This window comes from Epinephelus moara, chromosome 7, assembly GCF_006386435.1.
Source record: "Epinephelus moara isolate mb chromosome 7, YSFRI_EMoa_1.0, whole genome shotgun sequence".
Lineage (NCBI taxonomy): Eukaryota > Metazoa > Chordata > Actinopteri > Perciformes > Serranidae > Epinephelus > Epinephelus moara.
The window spans coordinates 18,020,850-18,040,039 of NC_065512.1; the positions used below are offsets into that span (position 1 = coordinate 18,020,850).

The 19,190-nt window shown below is 38.8% G+C and overlaps 1 protein-coding gene across 1 annotated transcript; it reads left to right on the forward strand.

Annotated features, from left to right (window-relative positions):
* The first annotated feature begins 2,235 nt into the window (after positions 1–2,235).
* ankrd10b (ankyrin repeat domain 10b) lies at positions 2,236–18,867 on the forward strand. The gene is made up of 6 exons (XM_050048205.1): positions 2,236–2,604; positions 3,496–3,648; positions 4,657–4,748; positions 14,681–14,946; positions 15,826–15,933; positions 18,198–18,867. The coding sequence occupies exons 1-6, from the start codon at positions 2,407–2,409 to the stop codon at positions 18,428–18,430; spliced, it is 1,050 nt and encodes a 349-aa protein (XP_049904162.1). The 5' UTR covers positions 2,236–2,406; the 3' UTR covers positions 18,431–18,867.
* Positions 18,868–19,190: the final 323 nt, after the last annotated feature.

Below are 19,190 nucleotides of genomic sequence, written 5' to 3' on the forward strand. Positions count from 1 at the left end.
CACTTCTATCTTGTATATTTGTATATTTTTTTTAGATATTTAATACTCTATTGTTCTATAACTGGGCCCAGTGAGTGACCCTGAAACGGGGACTACTGGTTGTCTGGTTGGTACTGGTTGTGAACGTGAAATTGTTGTTACTGTTCTTCGTGTTGCTGTAATTTGAAGCATTCTCTGGCACAGGAATTTCCTTCAGGATAAATAATGTTCTATTGAATTGTATTGAATTGAATAGAATGAACACCTGTCTCGTGTAAAAATGTGTAAAACATGTTGTTGGCTAACCACTTGAGCGAAGGTTAGTTAGCTGCTTCGATCACACATATAAATGTTTAAACTTTTGTCATTATGGAGATGCTACACATTGTTAGCTCTGTTAGATTCTCCACAATTCAATCATTCAGTTTATTTTACTGAAACCATAAGAACCAAAGAAGACAGTAATTCATTCAGATTTAGCGGCCTGGTGAACAAGAAAGATGAAAAAAAAAAAAAAAAGTGACTCTCTGCCTCTGAAGCAGTCATAAAGTCAGAATATAGGCCTATGTCCATTCCCCAACTACCCTGTGAGTTATTCATATTCCTTTAGTCCGTAAGGGTCCTCAGATCAAAAGAATCAAAAGGGTTTTTCATAAAAATGTATTCAAGTTGTGAGTATTGTTTTAACAGGATAAAGTGTTGTGTCAGTGTGCTGGGTGCCGAAAAACGAGCGTCATAACTCTTTCTCTCTGATGCCCTGTCTCTTGAAGTTAGGTCAAATCAATTATTCATAACTGATAGGTCATTTGAAACCTCATTTTTATACAAGTAATATTCATACTGATTCAAAATAACAATTTGATTGTATATCCTGTGTTTACTGAGCAACAGTGTTGTGTGAAAGGATTTAAGGGCCTGTCCCATAGAGACGATTTAACCAAATAATAGCCCAGGCTACTAATTGCAGTTGTGCGGTATGAACATATCATTTAAGGCTCATTTAAGGCTGTGTTTCAGTCGTGCATAGTGTCAAACATTTTTTTTTTTTACATTTTGGCTTTTTGTTCATTTTGAATAAACACTTAGACAAACAAGTGTACATTTTTTTCTCCTTTAAAATTCAGGAGAATTTTGTCATTAAAATTAATGTCTATGCATTTGTAATAAAACATTGCTGTTAACTGTTTTCACTGTCATAAATTGTGCAGAGACAGGACATGGGGCTTCACACTACTACTCTATGCTTATAAACAAGTCTGGTTACACGTTCACCTCAGCTCTGAAAATACAGTGAGAAAGGGACTTGGGCACCACCTTTGAAGAAGATGAGTGGGATAAAATCACTGGGGTTACCAAGAAGCTTTCCAGAGATATCAAAATAAGGTTATTAATACAATTCAAAATTTTCCACCAATTCTACTGGTATCCTTGCAGATTATTCAGACTGGGTTTAAAAGACACACCAGAGGTTTAACTTTTGGATCAGAGTCCATGAGTACATCACAGAGGTCCCAGGGGTAGATTCTGAGTTTTGTCCAGGTGTGTACATCCTTGGAAATCCAAAACCCACTGACCACATTGTAAAACCCCAAGCAAACTGGATTCAGACAAGTGTTATGGTTGGTAAACAGATGATTATGAGAAAGTGGAAAGCTGTTGAAGGCCCGTTATTTCAAGAATGGATCTCAGAAATGGGCAAGGTGGCAGCTTTTGAGAGAATATCTTATAGCCTAATAAATCAGGTAGGAAAATATCATAATAAATGGAGAGTGTTTCTAGGAGGGTGGATGTGGCTGGGCTTTGACAAGATGACTTACATGCCATGTTAATACTGGTATTTTGATTTACCTTCGTATATTATTTCATTACTATGGTTATTAGTTTTTATTTTATCTATTAGTATAAGTCAATCCTTACCTATGTTTTTGCCTGGTGCTGTTCCTTTTGTTTTCTCTGTTGAGGCAGTTGATGTTGTAGAAAATTTAAAACTAATATATAATAAACAGGTCATAAAAATTGTAATTGTGCTTTGGCAACATAAGAAATTGAGTTTTTCTGCCCCCTAGTGGCCATCGAAAAAACATGCCTGCTCTCATGACTGCTGCACTCTGACTGTCCGAAAGGTGGCGCCATTGCTCTTGAAACCAGTTCGCCAACAGTGAACCAGCAGAGGGAGAAGAACAAAAGTCAGGAATGTGAAATCCAGTCCGCAGTTTGCAGCCGCCTCGACGTTTCTCAAGTTTCACTCCGACGCGTGCTCTCCTCTTCTCTGCCTGCTTTGTGTTGTCAGGCAGAAAGACACAGCAGCCAGGGTGGCGCGTGTCCTGATACACAGGCACCCCGTCATCGACCAGAGCTAAACAATAGATAGTCTTTTTTTGTTGTCCGTTTCAAAGTAGTTAGGTGTTATTTATAATTTCTGCTACAATGTCGGTGGGTGTGGAGTCTGGATTCTCGAGCGAGGAGGTCTTGAACAGCCGCTTCCCTCTCCACCGGGCGTGCAGGGATGGAGATGTCGGTGCCTTGTGCTCCCTCCTTCAGTGCACCTCAAACCCGGCTGACCTCGCTGTGGAGGACACCTTCTACGGCTGGACGCCCATACACTGGGCCGCTCACTTCGGAAAGGTAGCTCACTAAATGTGTCTTTAACGAATAACGGAATAAATGTTCCTAAACGAGCGTTTTCGCGTCCTGAATGAGCGCCAACGGTCGACATTCGGCCATTTCCTGATGTTTGCCGTAATGTTAACATTAGCCGTTGGGACCAAAAAGCAGCCATCGTTAACTGGAGTCAGACAATGGACCATTAACGTTTAATTGATAGTGTTTGCTAGCTAACGGATTTTTTTTGTCGACGTTAACGTTACGCATATCTAATAACATTAAACATTTTAAGCAAAGTTGGGCTTTGTCTTAAGGAAGGTTTTGCGAGTAAGAATTTGACGTCGAGCGGGAACAATTTTAACATTAACTTAATGGCCGCTACATGAGACGCTGACGAGAAATTAACGTTAACAGTAGTTAGCTTTAGCTAGCTTAACGTAGGTAGCGTAACGTTAATGTTAAACGTTATTAGCAAACATTGAACGTTTGATGTAGAGTACAAAACTGTACCAATTGTCAGTAATGTATCTTTTTTCTTCTTGAATTTTTTTCTAAAGCTTCACATTGAAAAGTTGTTGTACCTAGTAAGTCAGCTATTAACTTTAATGACTCATTTCCAAAACAATCACACATGCTTGTGATAAGTTTTCCATTAACTACACATAGGGAAGGGCAGGCCCACAGTTTGCACATATATTGGATGCATGCCCACAGTATGAGCAGTAAGGACTCAAAGACTGAGCCAGGTCACATAATAGTGATGCATTTTTTCCCTTTCACCAGCTATTGTAGATGTTACACTTGTCTATACCTGCCCTGTGTCTTCCTGGGAAGTAATGAATGAATAAGTCACTGCACATGCCTTAAAGAAATATGTCTGACTTTCCATGCATTGCCTTTGTGTCTTCGCAGTTGGAGTGTGTGATGCGTCTGGTTCAGGTGGGCTGTGGTGTAAATGCCATGACCTCCAGGTTTGCACAGACACCCACCCACATTGCTGCATTTGGGGGCCACCCTGAGTGCTTGTTATGGCTACTCCAAGCTGGTGCAGATATTAACAGACAGGTATGACATCAGATGCACACACTCAGCACATGCAGGGGAATTAAATAGTTTGGCTCAACCTAGTCAAGTCAGTTTACATGAATTTTCCTTGTTGACTTTTTTGGAGGAATGCATGTCTTTCACAAAGTGTCCTGACTACACACATCACAAAGCGACTGTGGACTTCATATGACTCCACACTCAATAACTCACTTTGAGAGCTACATATGGGTAAGAGAAAACAGTAGAGCAGTGTGGGAGGTTGAGCTCAGACTGATCCTATCAAGGAGGATCACTCTAAAGCTGGGTCACGACCCTCGCAGTCTACTTTTGCCACTTACCCCTCAACCCGATTTATGTTCCGATTACATTCATCACATTTTCTGATAATGCATTTCCTCTCAGACTGTTACGTGTTTTACTTTTCCACTTCATGTATTTTCATGCAGACTCATGCACTGGGGCTATATTTTATGCTTGGCTGCACTGCTGAGAGAAATCAGATTAGTAGGTCACGATTACATAATGGCTGTCGTCATCATGAAACACATTTCTATCAGTTGGCTTTGAATTTGCTTAGCATATGCTGAAATAAATACTTTGGGAAACTAAGATTGTGACCTTCCCACTCTTGGATTCTTGATATTTCCACATTGCCGGTGTTGGACAGCGCGATAGCTCAGTATTTGAGCTCAGCGCACATTGCATTGTGGTTAGATAGAGCCTTCTGGTGTTTTTTTACTCTCTCTCTTCCATCTGCACTCCTACTAATGTGTAACTGTAAATGTGTGTGGGCGGCGGTGAAGTCTGGTTGAAAAGTTCAGGCTCTGCCCTGCAGAGTTACGCCCTGTTGTCATCTGTTTTTTAACCTTGGTAATGGAGAAAGGCGGCAGTTAGGGAAGGGTATGTTTGATAAAAAAATACTCATAGATATATTTAGCATCTAAAAGTATTTTGGCTCCTGCTGCTCTTGTTCACAGTACAGTCATGTTTTTCTGTGTGTAAATGCAGTCTTTTGTTGTCACTCAGGACTATGTGGGTGAGTCGCCCATCCACAAGGCTGCTCGTGCGGGCAGTCTGGAGTGTATCAACGCTCTCTTGATTCAGGGAGCGAAAGCTGAGTAAGTCCTGTGATCAGATCTGTGTCTTCATTTCTTTTCCTCTGTACTATCCAACATCTCAGTTACACCTTTGCAAGGGATCGCCACCAAACTCAAGTCGGAGCATGAAATTTAAGTGATAGCTTTAAACGCGGTTTCTAGTGTTGCAAATGAGAGAGTCGGAGGATCTGCAAATTAATTTAACAGATCTAAACACGAGATCAAACAACTTGGAACGCTACATTTTTCTTACACATACCCAGCCAGAGGGAAGCTGCTGTATCAAATGCTACCTTTACACTAAATCGCTTTAGGCTGTATAGTGTGTATAACTGTAAGCAGTGCCGCTGGACACATTTTTAAGATTTTAGCATAACTTTCAAAAGAAGCGCAGAAGTAGTCTTGTAAAGATCCTACAAGAAACCACCATGATTCCTTGAAAACTTGGTATTAATCCGGATGGGCGTGGTTTAGCAGGATCTAGCAGTGCATGCTCTGATGAACTCTGTGACCGTCTCAGCCCGCGCTCTGAGTGCATGTTCATGCATACAATATGAGATTAGGTTATCTGATGCATGTCAAATATGAAGGCATGCAGAATATACTATCCATGTTTTCCCTATGATTAGTATATTTGGTCCCACACAAGGAAGAGTCTGCCCTGTAAGCCTGTTTGGGCCAGACCTCTAAATCTAAATGTTAATATGTTTTAGCACTATTTAGCTGTACATGTTTTCCAGAATAACATGATGATTGAGCAGTCGGGTAAAAATCATATGGAAACGTGCAGGGAAGTCTAGTCGCCGTTACAGCCGTACAGTTTATTCAATTGCAAGAAATTTTAACTTAAGAGTACCCTTTCAGTCAGCTTGAGACTTTCTTGTTACAGAATGCTTAAGTTAAAAAACAAAATGATTCTGTAACCACTTCAGCTTAAAACAGTTTAATCGTGTGCTGCGTTATATAACAGAATATTAATAGAATTGGTGGTGCTCCCTTGAAAATGTGACACATTTTGTTAATCCTTGAAATTGTTGTTTATCATTGCAACAATTCACAGTAAGTTGCCCTCTGTGTAATAATATTGGCAGAGACTTATTGGGGGGTCAAGGGGAATGATTTATAAGTACCTTTTACATTCAGCAGACACATTCAAATTAAATGTATGATTTAAGGACAAGCTGCATTTAAACAAAAGTAAACATTTAACAGAGTATGGTGTCTTCAGTATTAACTAACAGCTTTGTAAATGGAGCACAATTATTACACTTGAAAGAGGACAACTTAATGTAAAGGTTGATAAACTGTTTTTAGTCTAGTAGGCCATATTGCATGATCTTTGTTAAATCTAGAGTGTGGTTTTCTTTGTTAACATTTGTTTTGGTTAGTGTCTTACATATACAGCTTTGGATGACCAAATGCACATTGCCACTTTTTCCACTGCCCTTTTATTGTGTTAAAAGGCTATGATTTTGTTGCATAAAATGAAAACGCATCACTCATATAAAATTGGTTTGCATACTTAACATTTTTAAGGAGAAAGCACAAGAACTAAAGGATCAGATTTCCTAATTTTGATTAAACTATTTTGCCTGCTGCCATTATACTTTAGATATCAGAACCTTATTTGATTAAAATTATACAAAAAATGTTCTTAGTATTGACAAGAAAATAAAGAATGAAATGGATTACAAGATAATGATTTTACAAAATGAATGCACCCAGCCAAGACCACCCTGTTTCCTAGTAGTATTTTAGGAAGTGGATAATCCACCTCAGTTGTAGTGTTTAGCCACACCTTTTCAGCTGGCAGCTCCTTTTATGCTTTCCATTTATAGAATACATTCTGTTACTGTTGCTGCACCTGAAGCGTGAACAAAGGCAGAAGAGACATAACTCATCTTTCTTGTTTCTTTAGTTTAGATTGTGTAAGACCTGTAGGGAGACAAAACGGTTACCAATGACAGTGTTACTCTTTGTGTTGCCTTTCATGTCTTGGCAGATCATAGTTATTATTTCCCCAAGGTCACGCACGTCAGTCGACTCAATGAACCAAGCGTATGATTCACCTACTGCCATACTTTACACAAGTATGCAAACTTAGCTTTTTGAACTGCTTGTTACTCACACTCTTATCACAGTTTCATAAGTCAGTCATGTTTTGTTTGGCTAGAGTAAGAGTGTACTATTCAAGAAAGCTGACATTTAGCATTGCAGCATATTTTGATAAAAAAATAATAATATTGAGATAAGTAATTTGCAGATTTTGCTTCCTCAACTAAAGTATTGTTTTACTTTCATTTTTTGCAACAAGCTGTATGCCTTTTTTCTGATACGATTGACATCCAAAGGCCCAAAACAACCAGGGGGTTTATAAATGCAGTTTGTGTGTAGCTTTTGTATGTTTTTATCCTGAGAGAAAAATTTCATTATTTGGTCTCATAAATTAGAGCTCAGCAAATGGTGTCCGTGGAAGAAGTTATTAGAAGTACCATAGTGAAATGCTTGCTCTATTTGTTAGGTACGTGTTGGAATGAGAAGAGAAGTCTGATACAAGCTGAGCAGACGCATGGCCTCCAGTTACCTCTGGGCCTGATAAGGAATGCAAACAATGCCAACACACTTTTTGCTAACAAACTTTTTTTAAGGGTTATTGAAACACACATTTCTAATCCCTTACTTGTAGTTTTTATTGGACTACATGGCCCTAGTTACAGAAAACATAAACAAGGAATTTAAGAACTGGAATAAATATAATTTTATGAAGGTAACAGTAGTTGATCCTGACAGCTGAGACACATTGACTTTGGTTAGCCAGACTAAACCACGGTGACATACTCTATACTCTTAGTAAAACCTACATTTCTCATGAAACCCCTGGTTGTTTTGGCCACAAATTAAAACCAGAGCATCCATTCAGACATGTTTAATAAATGCTTTATTTCTTGTTGATGTCCTGTGATGTGCATTTGGTTACCAGCTGATGAGTAATATTTATGATGAAATGATATGTGATTTTCCCCCTTCCCCCTGCAGATGACAGATAATGCATTTAGTTCAGTTTATTATCAAGTTATTTTTTTTTAACTTATGACCCAGAAATGTATAGAGGCACAACTGGGAGGGAAACTAAGAGGCACACTAGGTGGGAATGAGGCTCATGACAAAATAACTGTAGACTAACTTCGAAGTTAAGTTGCTGTCAGATATCTAACTGTTAAGCAATAACGTTGAAATGTCATACTTACAATTTCTTATTAATAATATAAAATGAAGGGAACTTAAACAAAAAAGATCACCTCGAAAAACATTTTTGATATGGAGAAATTGTTATTTTAAATTAAATTTAACCGATATACTTAAGAAGATATCCAGTAAATCATCATAGTATTTGGATTATTAGTGCTTGATTGCTTGTGTGTCCTGTGGCACAGTAAATGTAAACACTCTGGAATATAATTTTATGAAGATTTTGTGTACAAATTGCCATATTTACATGGTCAAACATAATAATAAATGCAGGTTAAATTAATATCTTACAAATGCAAGTCAGATGCAGAATATTCAGGAGATAATAAAGTGTAAACTGCATTGTAAAATGACCTTTTTAACTTTAACCCATTTTTGAATTGTAATATTAATATAGTAATATTTTACCAAATCAACAATATACATTACAAATTGCAGTTGCATCAATATTTTCCAATAAATAATCCACAGAACTTGAACGAACTGAGCTCAACAAATATTTCCTTTAATCCAGCTTCAGATCTCAGTCAAATTTTCTGAAAGTCCCTTTTCATGACAACATAAATCTTTTTAGTGGATACCTACAGGATTCTTCCCTCTTAATATCTCTTGTCATTTTGGCGGCCATACGTGTGTGGTGGTTTCTTTCATCTCTGAAGACGGCTTTTAACTCCACATTGTCAGACATCTTAGAAGTGCATCTGCGCCACCCTCCGCAACAAAATTGACAGTCTACAGCGAAACACAATGAAACAGTTCAAGGGCGTCTTTGTTGTCCAGGTTTAAGTCTTCCCATTTTTAGTTCTTTATCTATCAAGTCAAGTTTAAGAATTTATTCTTAATTGAAACTTGCAAAGCCATCCATAATCAGCATTAGTCGTCATGAATTCAAATTAAAATCAATACTTAGTACAAAAAGCCTTTGGCAGTGATGTCCCTTTATTTAGTGCTTCATACAAACAGGATTTGCTGCATCCCATTAATGATGTGGACACTGAACTTCGTCAGTAATCCTTGCTGTTATCAGTCCTCTTGTTGAGTTCCTTCTGTGAAGATCCTCGACTAAAAGGCCTTCATCTTCCGATCCATCGCTTTGCATCACCTCATCTTCTGCTGTTCTTGAATACAGCTCAAAGACTTCGATCGGTTGGACGGTGCCTTCATTGAGAGAAATTATCAGTGGTCTCTTCTCATAAACTGTATTTCTAAAATACATATATTATACAAGACTTTGCAGCTTCGACATTTCCTTCTCTCCTTGCACTGGAGCTATTAGCCCTTTGCTTGTTGAGGAGGAACAGAGGAGGAGGTAAATGGCAAGGAGAAACCGCACTAAATGGATCCATCTCTGATTCATTAGTGGAACTGCAATTCTCAGAGAGCTCTCTCACCATCTGCCCCCACCGCTGATTCAACACACTGAGTAGGCCGAATTGCTGCTGTAAAGGGCTGACTGTGGTTCCAAACGCCATAAAAATTACAGGCCACAGATGATCAGTAATGGCCCAACAGCACCTGATGGCTGACTGGGGGTTTGATCAGGGGCCTGATGCCTCCCAATATAAAATACTTGGATGCATTTACTGTCCAAAATATGAACTAAAGCTTTCAGCTGCAGAAAATACCTGTAGTATCATGTTTGGAGACATTTTTATATTGCCTATGTTCTAGCCCCCTGTGTCCCAAGCGCTGATACCCCAGTTTTATATATGCACAGGATTTTTTCCTTGCACATGCCTGCACTGGAGAGCCCTGTTTCCTGATGAATGAATGAATGTGCTTGAATGACAGACGAGGAAAGTACGCTCATTCTTGTGTGATACTTATCTTTGTGCCACTGCAAAGTAAGAAGAACTTTCCAGTCGGACAAGTACTACATCTGAATGGTTTCAGTTTGGTGAGAGTGGAACAGTCTTGTTATCTTCAGGCCAATCCATAGTTTTCGTGTCCGCTTGTCCACAAGGGTCCACTCTGGTCCGTGTGACATAAATGTTTTTCACCACCTATGTCTGCCAGGGTCTGCACGGACCCTTGTGCGGATGTCTGCCTGCAGCCTGTGCACTGGGCACCAATATAATCTCTTGTTCCGCAGTCCAATGTAAAACACTGCAGCCAGGCCAGCTGCGTTAGTTTTAATGTGGATATTAGACATCGACCCTGGACCCAGCGGCATCCTCTGTTTGTTGCCAGCATGAGGCCGTACTCTCCCCTCTCAGCCCTCCCAATTACTGCTGGAGGCTGTCGCGGACCCTCGATTCTGCCACTAATGGAACTGCGTCAGCCGTATGCACACATTTAATGAGGAAAATATGTCCAAGCCTTGACCCAGCCTTCAAGAAAATTCTTGTCTTATTGTCACACTTCCTTTTATTGTCTTTCCATTTAAAACTAATCAGACAAAATTCTTAATGGTTCTTAAATGTTACAACATAAGACCCTACAGGCTTTAAATTAAGGAATTTTTTCCTTGTTGAAACAGGGAAAAATATAATCTAAAATCCTGTCAACTCTATGGGACAAAATGTAGCTTAACCTGACTGTGACCAGCAATATTTAATAAAGATTATAAAAATTGGTCTTAGTGCTCTGATGATCTAAATATCGTGTCCATAGAACCCACCCAAATGTGATCAAACATTAAAGAAATAAAAATAATCCTCTAATCTCTAACAAATGCCATCATTAAAAAGGGTTTTTTATTTGTCATGAGCCTCAAAGTGTTCAGGTGGTCCATTAGCGAGCTAGCAGCAGGTAGGAAATGTGTTTAGAGGCTGTCGGTGATGAGAGTAGCGCAGAGACAGAGGCTTAGAGCAGCTGAGTGAGATGGGTTAGATTTGCATACCATCATGTACTGAACTGTGTAATGCTAACAATCATCCTGTTGCAATGGTTATTCACTGTCATTTCACTGTACCAAATATTTTACTTCATACACAGAAATGTTTTATTTTGTATGTCACAGTATTAACCCTATACAATATCATAGTCTGTTTTGACATCTAATCTTTGTCACCTTTTCCTTTATGAAAGTGACAATAAGTTACAAAAAAAAAGTTTTCTATACTGAAACAGAACCGTACGTCTTAATGTTTTGCAGCCATTGAATTGGAAATGACTTGGTTTTTTCAAGTAATCCTAGAAAGGGGGAGAATAGACACTGCTGAGTCTGCCCCGTTCCCTGGGATAGCCGCACTGTTGTGGCATTGAGTGTTCTCACTATCGCTTCCTATCTACACACTGGCAAACTGTTGAGGTATTTCTTGCGGTGATTGGTTTTAATGCTAGGTTTTTTTGAATCAAAACTAAAGTTTTAGACCTGCATGCTTTGCTTATTATCCATGATTGTTCCTGTATCTAGTCTTTTTTTGTTTTTTATTTTATGATTTTGTTTTTGATTTTGTGAACTAACCATAGGAGCCCTTTATATGGACAGGTTTAATCACGTGAGTCCCATGTCAACATGTAGCATGATAATAGGCTGCCTCTGGAAGGTTAGACGATAGTTAGAGAAGATACATATTGTGTGCTTAGGACGGAAAAGCAAAGCATACCAGGCATTTACAAAAAATTAACGCTTCCTTTTTTAAATTGCCGTACCAAACCTGGGTTAATTAGTGTACTCTGTTATCCATGCTTTGGATCAGTGCTTATTGTAGATGTGAGGTCTCACTAAAGGAATACAGTTCCTGTGTGAAGGGATTAGCTTTGCAATTATGAAGGGAGGGTCATCGAAGTAGAGTTAGCAGATATTTGCAACAGTGAGTTCAAGTTGGGGCGCCCTGGTACCTCACCTGGTAGAGTGTGCGCACCATGTACTAAAGGCTGAGCCCTTAATAGCGGCCCAGCTTTGCTTCCAACCCTCATCCGTTCGCTGCACATTGTCCCTGACCCCTCTCTATCCTCCTTTCCTAGTAAATAAAAGCCATCCCCAGCCTAAGAAAAAGCTTATAAAAAATCCTCTCTATTATTATAGTTTTCATCTGATTTCAGCAGAATTTGTTTTCTCAAAAGACAGTGTCCTATTTCAGATCATCTTTATATGTATCTAAAACCTGCATAAATATATTTGTATTAACATCTGTTGTCGTAATGCTACAGCACTTTAACCCTCCTTGCACTTCTTTTCGGTCTAACCTTAAAGCAAGGCTGGGATGAACAAAAAAATGCGGGAGTTTCTATGACTGCTTTCTCAGTAGAAATGAGATCATATATTCCCTAAAATGAGGTTTGGCTTTTAACAGCCACCCTCAGTATGAATTTTTTTAGACTTGGGAAAAACTGAGAGGAAGCCAGAGTAAAAGAGAGGGTAAGGTTTGGTGGGATTTGGTCTGAGGGCAGCACACTTGTGGCTGCAGACTTTAACCACAGGACTTCCTCTGAACAACAAATATGACAAGTACTTTGTGTAGAATTTAACATGAAAAAGAAAATAAATGTAGTTTACAGTAAAAGATAATTGCTTAGAGGATGACATGATACCTTAAAATTTACTTTGCGTACAGTAATGTTTTTATTCACTGGTGCTTCTTTCGTCCATTCTGATTTGCTTAGTGGACTTGTTCTGTTCAAAGAGAAATTTTATTCTATAGAGTACTGCATCGTTTAATTTACTTTAAATAGATAGTTTCATAGCAGTTTTGAACACATTGATAGTTTGACATTTAGATTTCTATTCCTTAGAGTGAGACCAATCCATCTACCGTACTATTATAAGCTTTTGTGGCATAAATTTAATCTGTTGGACTAATCCTTTGGAAGCGTTAATTTTGAAGGGGACGGGTAATGTGCAACAAGTTATTGTGTGATTTTAATTTTTTTTGTTTTTCAATGTTTATCTTTATAAAATGTTTTTCATGTGCACTAGCTCTTGAAATGTTTCTTTTTTGCACAACTGTTTAGATAAAAATGCAGAGTAAGAACAATTTCTAAACACAAAAAAAATGAATGACCAAACAGCAACAGTGTGCTTTAAATTCATTCATTCACTGTGTGGAAGTCAAAGTCACTTGCTTGCAAATTAACAGCGAATTGTTAAATAATTTAGTGTTTAATCAGGCCGTTCCTAAAGCAGTCACATAATATACAATGTAAATCACTAAAAATGAATGTTACCTATTCTCTAGTGCATCAATATCAGTGTAAAATACCCTGTGGATGGTAAAGTTTTCATTGTTTCTGTCACATTTTTAATCGTAAATATAAGCTTGGACGTGGGCCAGAGTCCCACTTCTTTGACAAAGACGTGTTTGTTTGCTTAGAGAACTCATTTCGCAGTTCGATGACATTTAGACACAGAACAAGTGCAGTATTGTTGTGTAATTGGCCAATGGAGAACGGAGAAATTCTCATCATTAAGCTAAAAGGTCTCCATTGGTTAGAGGAGGACTGGCAGACATTTGTTCCTGCTCAAATATTTTACATCAGCAGGAGGAAATTTAATGTGTAATGTCTGGCATTTTATTCACTAAATAACTGCAGCAGCAACACACTAATATACATACAGATCTGATCCTTGATTTAAGTATTATTATTTAATCATTTTAAGAAGACTAGTTATCTGTCATGATTTTATTTTCCAGTGACATTGCTTCCATACTCAAATGCCATGTGCAAGTCTAGAACATTTAAAACATGTGACACGCCACTGTTTGCTCATTCATTTTTGATCTCAGAAAATCGCCTTATTCCTGCTGCACCTGGATATGATAAACACAACTGTAGGTAGTGCAAAGACTCTAATTGGAGGTTTTACAAACACATCTTAGAGTAGTACAGCTGTTGCTCTTTTCATTCTTATGTTCATCTTTCTTGAAACACGATGAAGACGAGGTCTTTACAGCTCCACCTTCCCAAGAGAGGACGTCTGGATTTGTGAGCAGTTTATCTTTGTCTCATTCTTCCTCTTAGCTGCTGATTCTGTGGAGTTTCTTCTAAAATACAACTTAAATCCTGACTTTCTTTGGACGATCAACTTGTTCTTGTCTCAGAAGAATTCTACAACCTTGCTTTGCTTCGCCATTGCTTCACTTTTGTCTTCAGGAGTACAGCTTATTCTCCACTTTGCACACACACTCTTTACATACAGTACACATGCATGCTCACATGCGCACCCTGTCAGGGTTTTTTTGGGACATGGCTATACCATTGGCTGGAATTTGGATGTGGCTTTGCAGTAATCCTTGAGCAGTATCACCGGTGGAAATGTGAGATGACGGCGGCCTTTAACCCTTTGCCAAATCCTCCTTGATGCCGCATTCCTCCTGCAGATGGGCCGAAGCTCTTTACATCACCTTGAGAAGTTCTTCATTGGATTCAGCAGATCATTTGAGGTTTGAGGTTCCCATCAAAATAAACTTTTGCATACCTACAGTTGTCTTCATCGTGTCCTTCTGCAGCAGATGTGTTTCCCTAATTTGGAAACTGAGTCAAGATTTAAGTTCTATGGAAGATGCAAATGATCCTAAAGGATCAGTCGTCATCTCACATGAGGATGACGAAGAGGATGTGAGAGGGTAGAGCAGCACAGGATATTTCTATACATCTGTGTGTCTGTCTGTGTGTGCAAATATTTGCTTAATGAGTCTGTATGTGTGTGTGTGTGCCTGCGTGTGCGCGCTTGGGCGTGTCTTATTCTGTTTGTTTTTTATTTGTGTAAATCAAGCGTACATTGAGTGTCTCTAACACTCCTCTTTCTCATTGTGCAGTATGAGGAATGCCAGTGGGCTGACTGCTGCTGACCTGGCCCACGCTCAGGGATTCCAGGAGTGCGCTGAGATTCTCTCCAATGCCCAGAACTTCCAACAAAACATGGCTCAGTCCCATAACGGAGCTTTTCTGAATGGCATGACCCAGAATGGGGGCCTCGCTCGCCCCACTATCCAGGGACGCAGCTTCTTGAATGGCGTGCCCAACAGAAAGAGGTCATTCGATGGCATGGAGGCAAACCCAGTGAAGAAGGCTCGGCCTAACGGTAGGTCACTCAGCTCATTAAATGTGTTTTAGTTAGTTTTAAATTTACATTTTTCCAGGTTTCTTTGAAAGGAAAAACAGCATCAGTCTGTTCCAGCTGGAACATCTATTATTAGCTTAGACTGCTGCACATGCAGACAGGCTGGACAGAATTACCAAACATGGCGGCTTAAGACAAATACACAGCATTTTGAGGCATATACAGGACTTATTTATGTGGGATCTGTGTGTATATCTCTTCATATAACAAGGGTAGACTGACTACATGTACCACTAATTTGTTATATCGTAAAGAATATCATTATCGCAAAAATGCCCTGAAATATCATGAGATTATTTTCCGGCCATATCGCCGACCCCTAATCAAAACATCTGTTTACAAACTCTAACACAACTGGTGCAGTATAATCCAAGTCTCAGAGTCTGAAAAGTAAAACTTGTCTGTGCTCTCATCAAAGCCAGACTTCAATACTAAGATAATTTAGCAAAAATGGATGTATTTTGGGAAGTACTGATCATACACCTGAATAAATGAGACCAGAGTAACAGGTAACATGATCAATAGATTTACATGGTCATTTTATGGGTGACATAACCCTTTTTAAGAAAGGGATTTTTGGAAATGTGGAGCGTTGACTGTCAAAAGTTAACATTTTGTTACAAATATTTCAGCAGGGGAGATTTTTATTTTTTAATGTGAAATCTGGAAATATAGATGCACAAAAATCAAGTTTGGTGTTGAATTTCTAATTTCATTGTCTTCAAATAGATGCAGAAAAAGTAAAAAGATTAATCTGAGGCCTTACATCATGAACTTAATATTAAATTCTTCTCAAATATTAATCCTCGCTTTATATCTGCATGCATCTCACTCTCATAGGTCTGGGCATGCCACCAGAATTGCTGAATGGGAATGGGCCACTGGGTGGCGCTGGAGAGGCCCAGATGGAAAGCATGACCATGGAGTTGGCAGCGACTGTAACCTCAGGTGGGCCAGGACCCTTTGCATTTGGGCTGAATGGGTTTGCACCACCACAAGGGCCGGGGCCCATGGATCAGTGTGAGGACCAGGGGGCACAGCACAGGTCGAGCCCTGCGACTAAAGAGCTGGAGGTCATCACTGTGGCATCAATGCAGACCCCTTGTCGCTGCACCAACTCTTATGCCTACTTGTAGAGGGCTTATGTGTGTAGGCACATGTTAATGTTCCCTTTTGTGCAGTATATCTTTTTGGTATGGTCTGGCTGTTTTGTTTGCATAACACATGCATAAAGGAATACATTTGTGATCTGGTGGTAAGCTACGTTTGAAAGATGTATAGCAGTTTGTGTGCCGTATTTTCTACTTTTCCATGTACCTAATTATACTCGGATGGATAAAAGCATAGAGTTCTCTGTTATACAGTTATTATTTAATGCATCCGTCCAGTTATACAGACAATTGTTGTGTAATTCTTTATTCTTTAGGATGAGTTTTGTTTTGCACAATTATACAGCAACATCCCAGATAATGCAAACTTATTAGCATTCCTCCAACACAGTGGGTTCATCAGTACCAACTTAGGTCACATTGGCTCACTGGAAAAAAGGAAGTAGTGTGTCAAATCAGTCATTATAGCTTGTCAAATTATGCATTGTTGCATAATTGGAAAAAGTTCAATACAGTACATGAAAAGTAATATCTAAATGGTGATTGGGTGGTTTTCTTTAATATGCCCCCCCCCCCCCCCCCCCCCNTGGAAAAAGTTCAATACAGTACATGAAAAGTAATATCTAAATGGTGATTGGGTGGTTTTCCCCCCCCCCCCCCCCCCCCCCCGATGAATTCATTAAATTTAATTGAGTATACTTTCATATTAAGTATTGCTCGGTTGATGATGACATTTATATAAAAATAATGAGTGCCTAAGCACTCTTTAATAAACACAGAGGAAACGTCTCCTGATGCTGACTGCTACCACACATTAGCTAAAAGCTGTTTTGTATTCAGGATATTACCGTATGCCAAAGCATATCCCAACATGAATGTAGCTCATAAAGTATAAACGATTCACTGTGCAGCTTATTTTGTAGTTTGTAGATGTCCTATACTAAGACATAGTGGGCCATGGGCTTGGAGTTTGGTTATTCCTCTTTTTCCTTTCTGTTCCTTTGGGCTGCGTGCTTGTTTGATTCTAAAGTATGGTGAATGTTCACTGTTAGTTTTTTAGGCAACTAGCAGGGCTTGCACATGTGTATGTTCTATGATAATCCCCCGTCTGAAGTTGATAACTGGCCGTTTTACAATCAGTAGTTACGAATAAACAGTACCGCTCAAGAAAGTTTGCATGGATTCACAAAAAGCCTTATTTCTTGAGCTGTATTGAATCGTTGAATAACTTTATGTACATTATTTTCAATTTTTTTATAGATACTGAGAAGGGAAATTCTTCCTGTTTTTTTTTTTTTGTAGTACTATTTCATGTTACAGGTGGTTTCTGTTTAAAGTTTAAGTGTACAGACATTCAGTTTGGAACATCCAATGCTTAGTACTGAGCAGGTTTAGCTTTGTACTTGATTGTGTGAAATCATTAAATGTTGATTCATTTTATAAATGTGACTGTGGTGGACTTTTGTTTTCTTGATGTATTCCCATGCATCTGTCAAGTCCTGTGCCATTGGCATTTCTGCAGGCCTGCAATCTGTGAAAAAAGTGGAATTATTTTCAGGTTAATGCAAAGTAAGGCATTTAAACATGAAACTAATTTCACCAGACTAAACTGTTCTAATTTAAATGACATCTGCCCGTTACGTTGGATGTTGGATTATGGCATACCAACATGTCTGGAAGATTTAAGGTCTCCTTGGCTTGACGCAGTAGCTTAAGTACCACTGTGCAGGCAGAACTAGGTCACTGTGTCATACAGCAGTAACTGTATGTCAGAGCAACTCCAGATCAGGATGTGACCTATATAAAACAGCAGGTCAAAACATGTGGGTTTGCATAAGGCTCTGGAATGTACTTTGCAATTACTGATCAACTTTTTTTGAGGGTTGTCCAAAAAAAATCCCAGTGTGTTGAAATACAGTCACATAACCACTTTGTAACTTCTCTAGTTGGCTGCTCACACAAGGTCCCTTTTAATAGTTGTGCAAAACAAAATCAATCCAGTGTTTTTTGTTTCCCCTGCCTCTCATGGTATTTACAAAAGCAGGAATATAGTCACTAATTCTATATGAATATATGCCCTTTGACCATTTGTCTCGTTTCCAGCGGCAGGTGAGAAACACTGTGAGGCTTTTTCCTCAAATGGTCACAATCAACCACAGCTTCCATTTGGGTGTGACCCCGTCGCAGATATCCTCCACGGCCAACTCACCCACAGTGACTCATCTGACAACAACAGCACTGCAGGCAGCCAGGTGGAGCACCAGAAGTCTGTGAAAGCAGAGCAGTTGTACGATCATGCCTTCTTCACCACCATGCTTCTTTACCATGGATCTTAAAGTATGAAAGATCGAGTTTGATGGGCCGTCCTTTTTGCCTGAATGTCATATAAGCCTAAACAAGCATTCATTTGCCTTAAAGCCATTGAGTGGTCCTGTTATTCATTGATTTTTGTTATTTCTTTTTAATTTGGAAAGGGCAGGCCCAGTTTGTGGATGGACTTAAATGCTTATCTAACTGATTGTTGGTTAAAAAGTGGATTTTTTTTTGTTGTGTTGTTAAAGAGAAAGTGTTTGTTTAGCCTATTATTAAAGTTTGATTAAGCTGTAAATACCCTTGTTCTGATATACAGTACACTAAACTAGGCATTTGTATTGAACCACTGCCAGTACTTTGTTTCTGTCTCAACTAGAAGTGGGGTGATCCCCTTTTCTTGATGTTAATAAAAACAATACAAGTTACTCATTAATTAAAGAAAAGTTTTGTTAAAGTTAAAGTTTGATTCAGTCTGTTTTTAAACCTCTTTACAGTGCAACTTGTGAAATAAATCCTCATCCTGGCAAAGATGCCATGTTAGCCAATAATAAATGGCCTGCTTAGTTAATTGTGGTAGTTTAGATATCTTTAAACCTTGACACTTTGTCAAATATTTCTTTTATTGGGGCCCAGTTGGTCCAGTTTTTGTCGGTCTAAATATAAATTTATAACCCAACTATATCAATCAAAGTGTTGGTTTTATCTAGAAAGCTGCTCTAAATGAAGCAGACGGGTCTACCCCAGTCTACATTATATACTTCTATATTTTTATACTCATATAAA

Bases quoted from the DNA above. Each gene is read 5' to 3' on its own strand.
- ankrd10b (XM_050048205.1), top strand. From the start codon at position 2,407: ATGTCGGTGGGTGTGGAGTCTGGATTCTCGAGCGAGGAGGTCTTGAAC. The intron at 2,605-3,495 runs GTAGCTCACTAA...GTGTCTTCGCAG, and splicing joins GGGCCGCTCACTTCGGAAAG to TTGGAGTGTGTGATGCGTCT. The intron at 4,749-14,680 runs GTAAGTCCTGTG...CTCATTGTGCAG, and splicing joins ATTCAGGGAGCGAAAGCTGA to TATGAGGAATGCCAGTGGGC.